The sequence below is a fragment of the Heteronotia binoei genome, chromosome 4, assembly GCF_032191835.1.
Source record: "Heteronotia binoei isolate CCM8104 ecotype False Entrance Well chromosome 4, APGP_CSIRO_Hbin_v1, whole genome shotgun sequence".
Classification (NCBI taxonomy): Eukaryota; Metazoa; Chordata; class Lepidosauria; order Squamata; family Gekkonidae; genus Heteronotia; species Heteronotia binoei.
This window is the reverse complement of record NC_083226.1, coordinates 77,938,936-77,956,419: the sequence shown is the minus strand read 5'-3', so window position 1 is coordinate 77,956,419 and position 17,484 is coordinate 77,938,936. Positions and strand designations below refer to the sequence as shown.

The 17,484-nt window shown below is 43.9% G+C and overlaps 1 protein-coding gene across 1 annotated transcript in view; it reads right to left on the bottom strand.

Moving 5' to 3' along the window:
- Window positions 1-17,484, bottom strand: part of AOPEP (aminopeptidase O (putative)) — a 392,059-nt gene that overhangs the window by 168,369 nt on the left and 206,206 nt on the right. Inside the window, exon 11 of the mRNA XM_060235458.1 lies at window positions 15,951-16,011. Coding sequence (XP_060091441.1) covers window positions 15,951-16,011 — 61 coding nt within the window. The remainder of the gene's footprint in view (window positions 1-15,950; window positions 16,012-17,484) is intronic.

The window sequence follows — 17,484 nt, the reverse complement described above, 5'->3', positions numbered from 1 at the left end:
TAGCATCACTGCCTGCACTACACTACTGGATAAAGACGGGTAAACTGCCCTCCTTGCCAAGGCTCCACCATCAAGCTGATGGCACCTGCAGTAGCACAGTAGCTTTTACTTTCAGCTGGAGTCTTAGACTGGCTTCATTCTTAAGTGCTTGATGGCAATAGCAAAAAGGTTCTGAGCAAAGGAGACAGGGCTGTGAACCATAAGAGCTGCCCATGGAAGAAGTCTAGGATACCAATGAGACTTACAAGATGAATGCATATGTGTGTTAAGCACCGGCAACTTATGGTGACTCTATTAATGACCTTCAAAACTATTGTTAACTGCCATACTCCAGTCTTGGAAACTGAGGGCATAGCTTCCTTTATTCAGTCAATCTATCTCAAGTTGGATTTTCCTCTTCTCCTGCTGCCATCGACTTTTAGCATCACTGTCTTGTCTTTTCTTTTCTTTTCTTTTCTTGTGAGTCTTGTTTTCTCATAATGTGACCAAAGAATGATAGCTTCAGTTTGGTCATTTAAACTTCTAGTAGAGTCTGGGCTTGATTTGATATAGAACCCAATTGTTTGTCTTTTTGGCAGTCCATGGTACCTGTAAAACTCTCTTTCAACCACATCTCAAATTTATCAACTTTTTCCCCTTTCAGCTTTCTTCACAGTCCAACTTTCACACCCATACATAGTAATGGGAAATACTATAGTATGAATTATCTTGATCTAGGTCACCAGCAACTTATGCTTAATGGTCTTTTCTAGCTTCTTCACAGCTGCCCTTCCAGTCTCAATCTCCTGAATTCTTGGTTGCAGTCTCCCTTTTGGTTGATGATGGAGTCAAAGAATAGGAAATCTTTAACAATTTCAATGTCATAATCAACCTAAAAGTTGTGTAATTTCTCAGTAGTCATTAATTTTGTCTTCTTGATGTTCAGTTGTAATCATGCTTTGGCACCTTCTGCTTTAACCCAGCACTAGTCATTTCAAGGTGTCACTATTTTCTGCCAGTAATCTGGTATCATCTGCATATCTCAAACTGTTAGGGCTCCTTCCACCAGTTTTCACTCCACCTTCATATAAATCCAATCCAGCTTTCCTTATGATATGTTCCGCATATGAATTGGATAGGGAGATAAAATACATCCTTGTCTGACATCTTTGCCAATGGGGAAACATTCTGTTTCTCCATATTCTGTTCTAACAATAGCCTCTTCACCAGAGTATAGGTTGTGCATCAAAACAATCAGATTTTGTGGCACACTGTGGCACAAAGGCAGCAATGAAGGCCAGAGAACACTCCACTTACTGGGCAAAAGGAAGCAGATGCTCCAGGATAGGGCAGGGCAACTCATAAGAAGACAGCAGCAGACTTATGCAAATCCAGCTGGAGGAGGGAAAGGCAGAGCCGGCATGTGGGAGTAGGCAAACTAGGCAAATGCCTAGGGCACCAGCTCCCAGCAGGGGCAGGGGCTGGGCTCCCCCTCCCCGCTTGTGCCATTCCCGAGCCTCTGCAGCACCCACCGAACTCAGCGAGTGCTACAGAGGGAAACTGATCAGGTTTTTTTCTCGGCTTTAAGAGGTCGGAAGACCTCCACCAACCCCTTAAAGCCAAGAAAAAATGGGGCTTTTCCTCTCCAGCGCCTGCCGAACTCGGCTAGATCTACAGAGGGAAACTGACCAGGTTTTTTTCTTGGCTTTAAGGGGATGGGAAAATGCCTTTGACCCCCTTAAAACCAAAAAAGGAGGCCTCCCCTCTTCAGCGCCTGCCAAGCGCTGTGGAAGGGACGTTCTGAGCGCCTGGTATGATGACATCACATCTACTTGGGGGGAGCACACTTTGGGGTTCTGCCTCAGGTGACAGAACTACATGCGCTGGGCCTGGAGAAAGGCAAGGAAGGGCATAAGAAAGCTCTGTGAAGAGTGTAGTGGCTCTGGGCTTGACCAGCATGAGTGGTGCCCAGGGTTAAAAACAGCAATGTCAGAAGAGGGGGGAGGAGGTCATGAATGCAAGCTGGCAGAGCAAAGATGAGAAGTTGCAAAGGAGGAGGAAAGAGGAACTTAAAGGAGGAGGTGGAGCCTGGGGCAAGATAAGGCTACCAAACTGGAACAGACCTGGTGGCACTGCCCCAAGGCAAAGGCACAGCTCAGCCCCCTGAGGTTTGAATGACAGAAACTGGTGAGTGAAGGGAACTGCACTTGTGAGGAAGCCTGGGTAAGCTTTGCTGCATCCAATAAAAAGCAATTAAGGAACAACATTATGTCTGGTGAGTCTCTGCTGACCATGGCAGTCAATTATGATGTCCCACTGATTTATTTTAAAATCAACTATAGCTTTTCATGGTTTGATTCCACATAGTCAAAAGCTTTGCTGTAATCCATGAAGCACAAGCTGTTTTTCTTACGAAATTCCCTTGTATGCTCCAGTAACCATGCAAATTTGAAATATGATCTCCAGTGTGCCTCTTTCTTCTCTGAATCCAGCTTGAGCATCTGGCATTTCTTGTTCCAGTCATTGTTGTAAGATTTTTGAGCATCACTTTACTTGCATGAACAATTAATGCAATAGTCTAATACAGGGGGTTTGTTATGAGGGCCAGATCTGACATAAATGAGACCTTGTTTAGCCAGGTCATGTTGGGCCAGGCCATGTGTGTACCTATTTAAGATTAGGTAGCAGAAATATAAACGTTTTAAAGGACACAGACAAACACAACTTTTTAATTTTTTTTTTAAAAATTAAAACAAAATATGCTTAAAACATTAGCACTTGTTGATCTTAAAGGTGCTTTCTTTGTATTTCTTCAGGGATCCAGGGAACTGGGCAAGGGAAGCTCTGGCTCTTTCCCTCCCTCCCCAGGGGACCAGAAGGGTGAGGAGCCTCAACCAATGGAGAAAAGGTTTTGCTCTGTAGCTCCTGTGCGATTGAGCAAGCCTTGCAAAAGCAAGTTGAGATGAAGGAAGCAAGAGAGAGGGAGAAGGAAGCAGACAAGAGCCAGTTGCTTGAGGGCCTGTTAGGAACCCTCTGGGGGCCTGATTCAGCCCTCGGGCTGCATGTATGACACCCCTGGTCTAATAGTTGCTGCAGTCTTGAAAAAAAAATGGTCTTTTTAAAAAATTGGGATGTAGATCGAGCACTTCCAGTCTGTGGACCATTGTTTTGTTTTCTGTATTTGTTGACATATTCTTACTATGATTTTGATAGTTTTTATGGCTTGAAATAGCTCTATTGTCATCCCAGCTATTCCTGGTGATTTGTTTCTCCCAACTGCATTTTCTAAAATTGCAGGTTCTTTTTCAAAATATATTTCTTGAAAGGAATCTGTCTCCTTTTTATTTCTTCTGTATAGTTCTGCAGTGAACTGTTTCCATCTTTTCTTCTATTTATTTTGTTCCGTTCAGTTAATGTTTTTCTGTGTTGATCTTTCAGCATGTCTAACCATGCTTTAAACTCCCCCTTGTCTTATTGGATCCTATGGAACAGATCTTATTCTTCCTTTTTGTTTGGCTCTTCTGTTTTTTTTTTACACTGGCTATTGTAAAAGTTCTCTTTGTCTCTACATGCCAGTTACTGGAACTCTGCATTTAGATTTCTAATTCTATTTGTCATATTTTACTTTTGCTTCTCATTTCTCTTTTGTCTACAGGGATAGTCTTTGTGCATTATTCCTTTACGATGATATCTCTGGTTTCAACCCCTATTTCTTCCAGTTCCCATTCACTTGAACTTAGTAATTCAAAATTGTTCTTTACATGGCCTTTAAGTTCTTCAAGGATGCTGTTTAGATTGTATCTTGGCACTATGAATGCTTCAGTGTTTTTATTCAGTTTTATTTTAATTTCTGTATTAATAATTCATGGTCTGTACCACAATCAGCTCCTGGTCTTGTTTTAGCAGACCAAAATGGAGCTTCTCTATCTTCCAATTATATAATCTATTTGATTTCTGTATTGGCCAACTCGTGATGTCCACATACAATCATCTGTTGGGTTGTGTGAAGTATGTGCTTGCAATGAACAACTTGTTGTCTTCACAGAATTCTATGAATCACTCTCAAGCTTCTTTGTGCTCCTAGCCCAAATTTTCCAATAATATTTGTTTCTACTTTGTTTCCCACTTTTGCATTCCAATCACCTATGATTATCAACAGATCCTGTTCAGGTATGTAATTAATTTCTTCCTGGACATTTGCTTAAAGACTATTTCTTCTCCTCCAGCATCTGTATTTAGGATATTAGCCTGAATGACGTTTATACTGATAGGCTTTCTATGAAGTCTGATATTATTTGGTCAGACTTTGCATTATAGCCCCTGATTGCTTGTGCTACATCTCACCTCACTGCTAAAACAACTGTTTCTTTTGTGTTTGCCATTTCCACAGTAAAATACTTGGCAATTTGCTAACCAAAAATGTCCTAATCTGTTTTAGTTCACCCATTTCCAGGACTGCAATGTTTAAATATTTCATTTCTTGTTTTAGGATTTTGAGCTTACCTTGATTCATTCTTCTGACATTCCATGGTCCTGTTATATATGCTGAACAGCTATGGACTTTTCTTTTGCATCCATTCATATCAACAACTGAAAATCCTTTCAGATTTAACCCATGTTTATCATTAGGAACAGTGCTACCTGTATTTGTCTTCTGCTATTCCCTAGTAGCTGACTGACTGCTATCTGACCTAGGGGTCCTGTTTTCCAACAATGTATCTTTTTTGCTTTGAATTTTCTCATCCTAGGATTTTTAAAGCACAATCCAAAGGGGGGGGCAGGAAGTCTTTTGGGAGCAGACGATCCACTATGTGGGCGTAGGAAGGATTTGTGCCCACGTCCGACTGGCGCCACCACAGTGGAGGGGAGTTACGTGTGTGGGGGACCATCAGAGCACCGCTCCACCCGAGGGCAGTGGTGCCTGAGGGCTGTACCCGAGCGTGGGCGTAAGTGAGGCAGAGCACGGCGCTCAGGCAGATTAGGGGGTGGAGTTGGGGGCACGGCCAGGCTTAGGCGGCTTCCTGAACAGTTTGGGCCATGACACGCCCCCTCTGAGAGGCACAACGTTCACAGACACTCGCAACCCCCTTAGGGGGCAATGTGATTGCCTCGCCAATCCCCTCGCGCCTTGGGCTGATGAGCATACAGACTTAGAGCGAGGGACAGGCGGGCACATTGGTGACAGGTTTTGCACTGTGCAGTTGCTTTGACAGTATCTTTGACTTGCGACAGGGAGAGAGAGGTCTCTCCCCTGGGGCTAACTGCTCATTTCCAGGTCTCCACAGGTTCCAGGATCCTGGAGGCTCTGCATGAGAGGACTGTTGCCCATGGCTGGGTAAGTTCCACTGTGCCCCCCCATCCTCCCCCTCCCCTCACTCTCGACCACTTGGTGTGCAAGCGTCTCTGGCACTTGAACCAGGCAGTGGGCTCCAGCAGGGGGCATTTGCTGACCCCGCTACCCTGTGCTGCTGCCTGCTCCCTTCCCTTCATCTGGCCTCTGCTGCTTTCCCAACCCCTGGCAGGGCACGGGTGTGTGTGTGTGGCAGCTGCCCCGATGCGGAGAGCAGCCTTTAAGAGAGCGGCCAGCTGAAATGCAGCCTGCCCCTCCAGCTGCCACCCCTGCAGGTGCTCTTGATCTCTGTCTCCGTTTTGCAGGTGGGAATCCAACACAGAGGCTTGTGCATGTGTTGCTCCACTCCCTCAGCTGTTTCTGCCCGCTGCTCTGCATGAAGCCCCACCCACGGTGAGACTGCCTAGCGCGCACCAGGGAGACTGTTGCACTCTGTTCCGGAAAAATAAAGTCTGATCTGTGCCCTCTCTTGTCTCTCCTTCTTGGCATCTGCTGCACGTTCCCTGGGCAACCCTCCCCGTCAGTGGTCTCTCCGAGGGAATGCCTGGGAGGGCGGGCAGACTTGGTTCTTGGGGGCGGGGCAGAAACGGGCTATGAGCTGCCACGCTGCCCCCTGCATGGCTGGACAGGGGAGGGGGTTCTGCCCCTCAGCCTGCCTGGGCTGACAGCCTACCCGACCCCACAGGGCTGTTGTGCGCAGGGCACTAAGGGTGGGGGCTGCTGAAGTGGATGCATGCCCAACGGCTTGCACTCTGAGTTCTGCGGCCCCCAGGGGAGGTGTTCCTTGCACATAGCAGGGGGCGGCAGCAGGGCAATACTGGGAGGGGCTCCGGGGGTGTATTTTAGGCTTGGTCTGGCCACTCCCAGACACACATTCCAGCTGCTGTCTAGGACAGTGAACTACTGCACTTGGTACTTCCTACTTGTCTGCACATGCCTCTGCCCGCCTGCCTGCCATTGGCAGAGTCTCTGACAGCAGGAGGGAGTGAGGGGATTGATGGCCTCTCAGGTGCAGGCATCCGGCCCCCTTGCTCGGTCATGTGCAATGGGCTGGCCAATCCCATGGTCCCATGCGAGCCTGTGCCTCCCCCACCCCCGCCTCAGCAGCAGGCCAATGGCGTGCACCTGGGCGGAATCACCATGGCGACAGGTTCTTCCTCACTCGTCGGGCCACTCTCCCCCTCCAAGCATGGTGTAACATCTCCCCTTTGGGAGCTGACTATGGCCACCGACGCTAGTTCTGCACTTGAGCACAGCTACACAGCAGTTCTCTGGATTGGGCTGTTCAGTTATGAGATGATCAGAGATGGCTTAACCATTGCTTTCTTCTGTGCAGTACTAATCAGAGTTAACTGAAGTGGCACTCTTGTGTCTATGATAGATCCTAAGCTAGTATCATCTTTCAATACAGCTGTAGCCTTTTGACAGAGTCTAAACTCCTTAAAGTATTGCTCTCTGTTTCCCTAACACACACAACCACTCTCTCCACAAAAGGGGCATACAAGATAGGCAGACGCAAATCCAGACAGTCAACTAAAAGGCCACAGAGGGTGTGCTGATCCCACCTATTCTGTGGTTTGGATGTTCTCTTAAAGCAATTGTAAAGCAACCACAAAATAGTAAGGATGCTCATATTTTTGTTTTGGTTTCAACTTGGTTATTAATTCTGAATTTTTTTTCTTTATTTTTATTGCTACATGATTTTATTGTCCTTATTACATTTGGTATATTTCCCACTGATTTCTCTGGAAGTACTATTTTCAGCTGTAATCTTTTATCTCTCAACCAACTGACTCTCACAAATTCTGTCCCTCTCACAAGGGCTTCCCCTTGCCAAACTTCAAGTAGACAGGAGAAACCATCTCCATGTTTTAAGGGAATTCTCTCTTGCAGATTTGACAGAAGCAGATATTTGGCAATCCTAAATAGTAAGTGAAAACAAATTATATATAAATTATATATATAGAGAGAATAAGTAATAAACAGCTGAATGAATTCTCTTGCATGAGTCACCTTTGTTCACATCTAAAGGAGTAGGTTGAGGTCCTTCTGGGGAGAAGAAAAGAGGCACAGGAGGTGCTGAAGTTTAACTCTCCTGAACTGTATCAATTCTGTTTAAAAGAGACCTCTGTCCACTGAATTCCTTTCTTTTCCCTAGCTGCTAAAGGATGAGTTCAAGAAATGGACAAGGAAACAGGTTAAAACAGTGTTGCACTTACCTGTAGCTGTTGTGCATCAAGTTGTCTCTGTGAAGACACACATGGGGAATTGCACAGGCCAGCCACCAGAAGATTTTTTTAGCTAGCAGAGCAGGAGGAGCCCCTCCCAATCTGAGTCATTGGAGCTATTTCCCACCTAATGGTCACATGCTCTGAGGAGGGGATCTGCACTTTCCTGCGCTTCTCCTGAGCCACTGCTATGATCCAAAAATAAGATTTAGAAGGAGCTCACAGTAGGATAGGAGGAAGGGATATGTGCCTGCATAGGGACAACGTGATGAACAACAGTTACAGATAAGTGCAACACTGTTTTCATCTTCATTGTTCTGTGCAGTCCCAAATGGGAGACTGGAAACCTGACTCTTCTGGTGGCTGGCCTGTGCAATCCCCCATGTGTGCCTGCACAGAGAGAACTTGAACAGCAGCAAGCTGACTTACCAGGTGGTGGGGTGAGTGATTCACTGGAAGATTGAATGCAAGACTGCTGCCCCCACTGACATCTCCCTTCTTGTATTAGTGTCCACAGAACAGTGCCTAATAAAGGTGTCTGCAGATGACCAGGTTGCTGCCTTGCAAACCTCAGTCATTGAAAGGTGATGCTTGAGTCCTCATGGAGTGTACCCATATTTGTAAAAGGCAATATACTGATGCCTGCTTGTAGGCTCTCCAGATGGTACAGACAATCCACCTAGACACCATCTGAGCCAATGAGGCTTTCCCCTTAGAGCAGGGGTGTTAAACATGTGGCCCGGGGGCCGAATCAGGCCTCCGGAGGGCTCTGAATCAGGCTGCCGGAGGGCTCCTATCAATCCCCCAAGCAACTGGCTGTCATCTGCTTCCTTCTTCTCCCTTGCTTCCTTCTGCATCACAGCTTGCTCAACTGCACAGGAGCTACAGAGCAAAATATTTATTTTCTCCATTGGCTGAGGGAGGAAGGGGAGGAGGGAGAGCTTGCTTTGCCAGGCTCTCTCAATCGTATAGAAGAGCTACTGAGCCAAGTCTCTCTTCCTTCTGTTGGCTGACTCTCCTCTCCCTCCTGGTCCTCCGTGGAAGGAAGGAAAGAGCCAGAGCTTCCTTTGCCCAGTTCCCTAGCTCCCATAGGAGAGATATAAAGAAAGCACCTTTAAAACCAATGAGTGCTAATGTTTTAAGCATGTTTTATTTTAAGTTTTAAAAAAATCTTTAATTGTGTTTGTGTCCTTTCTAAAGTTCATATCTTTGCTACCTAACCTTAAGTAGGTACACATACGGCCCAATTGACATGGTTCGGCCCAACAAGGTTTCATTTATATCAGATTTGGCCCTCATAACAAATGAGTTCAACACCCCTGCCTTAGAGCATTCGGCAAAGCAGACAAATAATTGTGCAACTTTCCTAAAGTCACTTGTTCAATAAAAAATTAAGACACATTAAAACCTAATGTGTGTAGTCTTTTTTCTGCTGCAGATAATGGGTGTGAGGAAAAGATGGGAAGTGAGAAGTCCTGGCTCAAGTGGAATCCAGAAACTACCATAGGTAAAAAGCAAACACTGGGCCTTAACACTACCTTATGGTCATGGAAATTTACAAATGGGCAGTCAGCTCTAAGGGCTGTAATTTCTCCTACCCTTCTGGCAGATGCAAGAGCCACTAGGAAAGATACATTGAAGGAGAGGTTTTCTAGGAAGCAAGTGGCCAATAGATCAAAAGGAGGTTGCATTAAGTTGGTAAGTACTAGCAACAGAGACATGGGTGTCTTAGGAGAGTACAGGTTGTTATGACCTTTGAGGAATCTCTTCAAAATCTCATATGAGAAGAGGCTTTCCTTCTAAAAGAACATGGAAAGAAGAAATTGCTGCTTAATAGATGGAACTGATAAACCAGCATTTTTTTAAAGACAGCAAATATTCCAAAACTAGAGACAAATGGACAGGTAGTAGGAGACACCTCCTTACTGTGAAATGCTTCCATTTGTAATTATAAGAGATACTAGTTGAAGTTCTGTGAGCATTGACAAGAATAGTAATCACAGACTCAGGGAAGAAGTGGTCTCTGTATTCATCAATGAAGTAGTTAGACAAAGACCCTCCACCCCTAGATGGGGAGTGCCCTGAGGAAGATGGACAAATATGCCCCTTGACCTCTGTAGCAGGACATGGAACCATATTAGTCTTGGCCAGAAGGAGGTAACAATGAGGCAATGGGAGTTGTTCCTGACTAACTTTGCCACTATCCACCCTATTAAGGGTAAGGAGGGAATGTGTAGAACAAGATCTGTTTCCAGATTAGCTGGAAAGCATCTCCCAGTGAGAGAGGATCCAGATCCACTCTTGAGCAGAAATATGTCTGCTTTGATATTTTCCAAGCCAGCAATCTGGATTGTCTGAAGGGACATTTGATTCATAATTGCCCATTCCCAAATGGAATAATGGAAGGGAGGCTGTACTCCCCTACATTTTGATGTAAAATATGTCTTTCTGTATCTGGACAACCTTTCCATATAGGAGTAAAAGAGTTAAGGGTGTAACAAATTGCTCTCTGTTCCAAGACATTAATTTGTAGACTTCATTCCAACTCCGGCCAAGTGTCCCTGAAACACTTATCTCTACAGTGGACATCCCAATCTGAAAGAGAAGCACCTGCTGTAACTGTAACCTGAGGGGACAGGAACCCAAAGGGAACACCTGGCACTACTGCAACCTTCTTAGTACCACCCTTAGAATAGAAAAATGATGGTTTTTGTCATGATCTCAGGGCGCAGGCAGAATGGAGTCCAAAGCCGATCCAAAGTCAAAGTACAAGAAGTCACAACAGGAACCGAGTCACCACAGCAAAATCGCAAACCCAAAGCAGAAGTCAGTGTCCAAAGCCAAAGGGTAAGGTGCCAAGGAATTCAAACTGGTCAGGAACTGGAATCAGGAAGGAGCGTGGATGCAAGCCAGGGAATCAACTTGTTGCTTCCACGAGGTTGCGAAGTCCCAGGCATGAGTTATATGGGTGCCTCAATCAGTCTGCTCTCTGAATGGCTGTAGTTTTCCTAACAATCAGGGCTAAGAGATTGGAAGCATTGGCGCGCCTGTGCTCTGTCAATGTTTGTTGAAGACGGCTGCGCATTCTTGAGATGGGAGGGGGAGAGCTTGGAGGAGACTGATTGTCAACAGCCGGTGCGGGTGCCTGGAATGTGGAAAGAGTGATTGATGGGCCACCTGTTGGTTCTTCCTGGTCTGTTAACCCTTCCCGTTTCCCCTCCTTAGGGCTCATGACAGTTATGAGAATGCACAGTGTGTTAAACACTCATATGGACCAATTCTGTAGTGCCACATCCCAAGATGGACAAAGGGGACCATGAAGTCATTAGGCCCAACAACCTCTGAACAATAATAGCTCTCTGAAATTGATTAAAAATAACATGTTTGACCAGGCATTTAACAGACAAGGCCTTGTCCTCTGGCAAGAACACTCATGCTGTAGTAGAATCTAACCAAGCTCCAAGTAAGGATGCTTGTTGACAGGAACTAGGTTCGATTTCCTCCACTTAATCCAAAAACCCAGTTTCTGGGATGTTTCTATAGCCAGTGACAACTCAGTCAGTTCAGACAGAGCAGTAAAAAACCAGTTGTCAAGATAGGGGAAGATAGAACCAGGGCCAGATCTAGGGGGCACAGATGGGGTAGCTTGCCCTCTAGCACTTCTGAGTGGAGGTGCATTTTTTTACTCTTCTTTTTACTCATTTTTTTACTCTTGCCCCCCCTCTCAAATATGTAGATCTGGTCCTGGAGAGACAGAACATTCCTTAGACCTTAAATGAGCAACCACTACCATCATACATTTTGTAACAACTTGAAGAACAGTGGCCATGTCAAATGGGAGGACCATGTACTTGAAAGGGACTCTCGAAATTTAAAATGTATATATTTCCTATGATCGGGCCGAAAATATGCATCTTGTAGGTCCAAGACTGCAAAACAATCTCCTGGGTTAAGCAACTGTGAAACTGAAACCAAGAAGCCCATTCTAAATTTACGAATCCTGAGAAAGAAACTGAGACCCCTCATATCCAAAACAGGGCATAAAACCATCATATTTTTTATTAACCAAGAAAAACACTGAATAATAACCAAACAAAGGATAAGCAGGGCTTAAACTCTGAACTGCACTCTTTCCCAATAAAACATTCAACTCTGAGAACAACTCAGGAAAAAAACATTTTCAATGGCATGAACAACTGTTATTAATAGTGCTAATCGTAGAAACTCAAAAGGGTTCTTCAAAGTGTGATGCTGTACAGGACCAAACTTGGGCCTCAAGCCAGACCTACTCCAGGTGTTGGGAAGGCTGGGAGGAGGACCTTTGCTGAGGATACTAATAAGCCTGTTGTTGATATGGGCTTTGAATTCTCTGGAGAGTTGGAAATCTTGAGTGGTATTTTGCCTGCAGGAGTTATTCTAACAATTCAGTCATTTGGCATTTTTTGCTTTGTCTAAGGTCTTAGAGGAGAACAAGGAAGATCCCTCAAAAGTTAAGTCCTCCAGATGAGCATGCGTCTCCAGAGGGAGAGCTGTTGATCATAGCCAAGCATACCTTCTGACGATCATGGAGGAGACCATGGTGTGAACTAAAGCATCAGCCTCATGTCTGCCTGCATTCAACTGCTGTTTTGACAGCCTGAGGGCTTCTGTCTAATAACCTTGGACAACTTAGCAGGTAGCTGATCTAGAAAAGGGTTGATCTTTTCCCACAAAAAGAGCTGGTAAACTGCCATAATAGCCTTTATAACTTGCTAGCCTGAGATTTAAAGATGATGAAAAATAAGTCTTGCAGTTCAAGGCATGGATCCTTCCGCCCTTCTTATTACCTGGGGTGGAATGGGAATCAATTTTTTGCTTAGCCTGCATCCCCTCTGCTATTAAGGAAGATGGGGCAGGATGGGTAAAAAGGAAGGGGTAGCCCTCTTGCTGAACCCTGTACATATTCTCAACTTTCAAAAATATGGCAGAAACAGAAGGTTTTTCCCAAACTGATTTTGTCATCTCCAGGATTCCCTTAAAAGTGGGAAAGCTACAATTTCTGGAGTGTCAGGGTAGAGCAGACCCATGATCTTGTTCTGGGTCCTAGCATCTGTGAACATGATCTGTACGTACAAAGATTGCACCAATCACACCATTTGTTATAAGTATAGATATAAGTCCTCACTTGAAGGTACTGGGCCATGATCTCCCCCAGCATCATCAGAGACAGTTCCGAAGCTACACCAGAACAAGCTATGAACCTGCGGTCCTCTTTCTCTTTGGAACCAGCTGGTTCTAAATGGGGGCAGGGTGCAGTATGTAGACATATGTAATCTTCCCATCAATTTTGTGGTATGACTCTTTGGTTCCATATGTGGTTCTGAAGGTTCTGCCCATTTTCAATGGCACTGAGAGGGGTGGCAACATGTCTGTTGCCATGGTTCAGAATGTACCCATAAAAGCAGTGGGACAGAAGAAGCAGAGGGCACCTTGCCTTGAAGGACAAGGTCACAAAACAATGGGGATCATGCAGGAAATGGCAAGCTGGAGATTGGGTGGATGGGATAGTATGTCCATTGATCTCAATAATGGTTCCATGGATATCAACCAATGCATCTTGTGTTTGGATTTTGACTTGTGTTTCTTAGGTGGTGGTTCTGATGAGGATTTAGTTGGGGACCTATCAGGTGTCCCAGAACTTCTATGGTTCGGATCCAATCTTGTGGGCCAAAATCACTGATGGAGGGTGGGAAAAAACAGGTTGTTTCGCTGGGGCAGATGTTTTGACTGTTGGGTTAACAGACATAGAGTCTTCTTCCATATGGCAGCCCTGAGGCAGGAGGCATGATCTACCCAGGTCTTCAGGGTAAACTGCTGGCAGATCTTACATGCAGAAACACTGTGGTCCTTCACAAGACATAAAAGACAGAGTGCTTGTCTATCTGAGTCGCTGTTGTTGAACAAGATGAACATTTTTTGAGTAACATCTTTTCTTCTTCTTTTGAGAAATGTGAAGCTAACTAAAACTGTTTTTCTCCAGGTGGCAGCAAAGAGAGAACTGAGGGAGAATGTGGAGCCCCCCCCCCAACAGAGCATGTGACAATTAGGTGGGAAAACAGCTCCCAATGGCTCCAACTGAGGGAGCTTTCTCCTGCTCCTCTGTGAAGCTAGCTAAAAAACATCTTCAAGTGGCTGGCCTTCATGTCTGTGCAGTCCCCCAAATATGCTTGCACAGAACAATGAAGATAAACCTTCTCCTTCCCAGGCCACATCCCCATCCAAATTGTACCTCTTCTCTCAGCTACTTTCATATCAGAAGGTGTCAAGTGATCTCAAATCATCATCATTAAGCTTGTGTGTATGCATGTTGCATACTACCTACAATGCACACATACTAAGACGGAATGGTATACACCCCTTGTCACTGAAGTGGGGGCAAATGAAACATTTGCCAGCCACTACTAGCCCATGTGCAGTGCCATCTGTGTGAATGCAGAAAATGTGTACACCAATGCCTTGCAGACCTAGCATCAGAAAACACAGAGCAGGAAACAAATGGGGACCACAGCTGTTTATACAGGACCTGCCTTTACCACACCAGTAATTACATGTGCAAAACCACAGTGATACCATTGTAAAGACAGATCTATCAATCCAGTCTTCTTGTTGCCAAGATCTACTGGTGACTGCTTAAATATTTCTCTTACTTACCTATCTACTTATTCACACTCTCCCCATATCTTTCTTGAATGCTAAGCCAGAAAACACATGCCAGAACAACATCCAGATTAAAATATTTCAAATTGTTGTTAATTTTTCAGTTTAGATTTGCTAGATAACAAGACATTATGTATTTTTGCTTCAGGTTTAGATTAATCTGAATGTACCTACAAAACAGGCTCCATCGTTTCTGAAGGGAGCTTACTCTTAAGAAGATGAGGCAAGGAAAGACCTGATGCAGCAGCAAAGCTCCTCAAATGACTGTGCTTGTACTTAATTTTTTTTACTTATATCCTGCTTTTCTCCCTAATTGGGATCCAAAAGAACATCACATTCCCTTTTCCATCTTATTCCCATAGCAACAGCCTTGTGGGCAGAATAGGCTGAGAGACTGTGACAGGTCCAATGGTACCTAGCAAGATTCTGTGGTAGAACAGCAATTCAGACCTAATGGTCTATGTCCTAGTCTGATAATTCAATCACTACACCACTCCAGCTCTCAAGCATGAAGGCAGGTTGCTCAATTGTGTTCCTCCCCCTCAACAGCCCTACATGCAGCTGCATGTTTGCACTGTACCTACTGCACAGCCAAATAATTACTTTACTAGAATTTATTTAAAACCCACTATATATAATGGCACTGATCTAAAAGCACATTCATTTATATCCTGCCTTTCTCCTCAATGGGGACCCAAAGTGGCTTGCATCATTCTCCTCTCCTCTGTTTTATGCTCACAACAAGCCGGTGAGGTAGGGTAGCCTAAGAGTATGTGACTGGCCCAAGGTTACCCAGAATGTTTCCATGACATAGTGGGGATTCAAACCTGGCTCTCCCAGATCCTAGTCCAACACTCTAACCATACTGGCTCTCATATGCAAAGCAGTGGATGGCGTATGTTTATTTTTAGGCACTCATCCAACAATCCTATGATCAAATCAGTCACCTATCCAATGAAGCCAGTTTACTTTGCCCTACTTCAAACAAGTGACTGGTGCTGTCAAAATCAACATCAGATAGCTGAGAGGGGTTGTGCATGGAATTCCCAATCCAACAATGGGAACCATGTGCAAAACATTCAGTTGTGGATGCAGCAACCAAGTCAGGAAACCACAGTTGCAGCACCCATTTTCATGTGTGCTCCAGCAGGAGACATACAGAAACATGCTTTTGCACACTCAATGGCCATCTTGAGACAGGCTCTGCAGAAGATAATCTATAATCCCATCTTCACTGTGATGTATATAGAATAAAGCATATTCTTTTTCTTTTGTACAGTCTTTACTTAGTATAGTCATGAAACTTTTTTGAACTCTCAATATACGTAACAGTTAATTTTAAAATATACAACATAAAGGGTTTTTTTCTCCTGAGGCCAAAACAATTCACAAAACTGATTTGTTTATTCAACTATATGTGAAATATCATACAAAACCTTAATAGTTCCCAGCGAACAGCATGTTTAGCGATAAAATGGTTTAAGAGATTTTCCTTTGGCAGCATCTCTTTGATGAAAACAGAAAATGAAACCTGTGGTTTATAAAGATTAATTCCCATATTTATAAAGGCAAAGTGTGGATTTTGTCATAACCAGGATTTTGCTTTATACCATACTTGTTATAGCACAGACAGTAATTTGAACAATGTGCTCAAGAAATCCATAAATCTGGAATTTATTCAGGTCTTTTGCATTTACCTTTGGGATTCCTGAGCAGTCAAGCCACTTCTGGAAGATGTTTTCAACTGATAGGCCATACCTTTCAAGAAAATTAAAAATTAACCTTATTCATGGTACATGTATAAAGTACATTGGGGCTGGGGGAATGCAGGCAGGAACCATGTTTGTAACTTCAGTAGTGATTTGTCAAAATGACGGCATTCTGCCTTGATCCTTTTTAACTTTAAAAATCTGAGATGATGATACCTGAAAATTAAAGGCAGATTGGACTCTGCAGGTTAGAAAACTAGTGATGAATTCAATGCTTATGAAAGCTGACAAGGTACATTTAAGAAGCTCAAATACACTGATGAAACAGATGTAAAGAATGAACAGGTGTTCTGCAGCTCTCTTTGTGGGCTCTTCCTCTTCAGTTTAAAAGAGAAGTGAAGGAATGGAATGAGGAATTAAACCTAGAAATCAGAAATAGGCAGCTAAACTGTCTGAAATAGAAATATAACACATTGATCTACAAAGTTCCTACAAAGTCGCTCTTCCAATGGATTTTCAAGTCAGCATTTCTTAATTTACTTAAATCAATGAGAACTAGCATAATCCAGAGTTACTGAAGTAGTTGAACTTTTAAATTGTGAGAAGGTGAGGAGGAGCTGAAAAGTCAAACCGTCAGTCACATGCAAGCTTTTGCCACTGAATTTGTCTACCATATAGTGGCAGAAGGAAATTACAGAAATGTTTAAAAGAACTTTGATGTAGTGAGACTGTAGTTTTCAGCAGTTATTTACAAAAAAACGACAATGCACTTTTAAACCACAAAAGACATGAGACGACTGCTAGGTCTGCATTCAGCTAGGCAAGGATTGTGTTCAGATGACAGAGCTTTACAAAGCCCTGCAGACTCTACTGTAGAGATGTCAGTGCCCACATTTTTGCATTCATTTTTGCATCTGCATTTTGCAGAAGCTCTGATCAAACGATTTTCACAGATTTTCATAGTGCTTCTGGCCATGATGCAGAAATGCCAAAACAAGCTTTGAGTGCATCAAGGACACAAGTTTGATAATATGATAAGATGAATCCCCTATTTATGTCTAAATAATTTTTTAAAGTTACTTTAATTAAATCTTATTTTAGTACCTGAAATGATACAAGAAGGGAAGTTACAAATTTTCATTTAGAAGTGAAACTGAGTAGACTAGATGTTTTTCTACTCCATTTCACAATTTCATTGACTTCTGTGGAACTAAGAGTATCAACTGCAATTAGGAAAACAGGTAAAAGATATTGGAAGAGCTCAAAAAGACATTTGGTGACAGAAGCAGGTCTAGGAACCTGGCTTGCTGCTGAACATCTCAAAAAGAAGTAGAAGAGGATAGACAGGTTCTTATGGATAGATTCATGGAGGATAAGTCTATCCATGGCTATTAGCCAAGGTGGCTGAGGGAAACCTCCACATTCAGAGGCACTAAGCCTCTGAATCCCAGAGCTAGAAGACAACATCAGGGGAAGGCCTCAGCCAGTCTATGCCCTATTGTTGGCTGTTCAGAAGAACTGG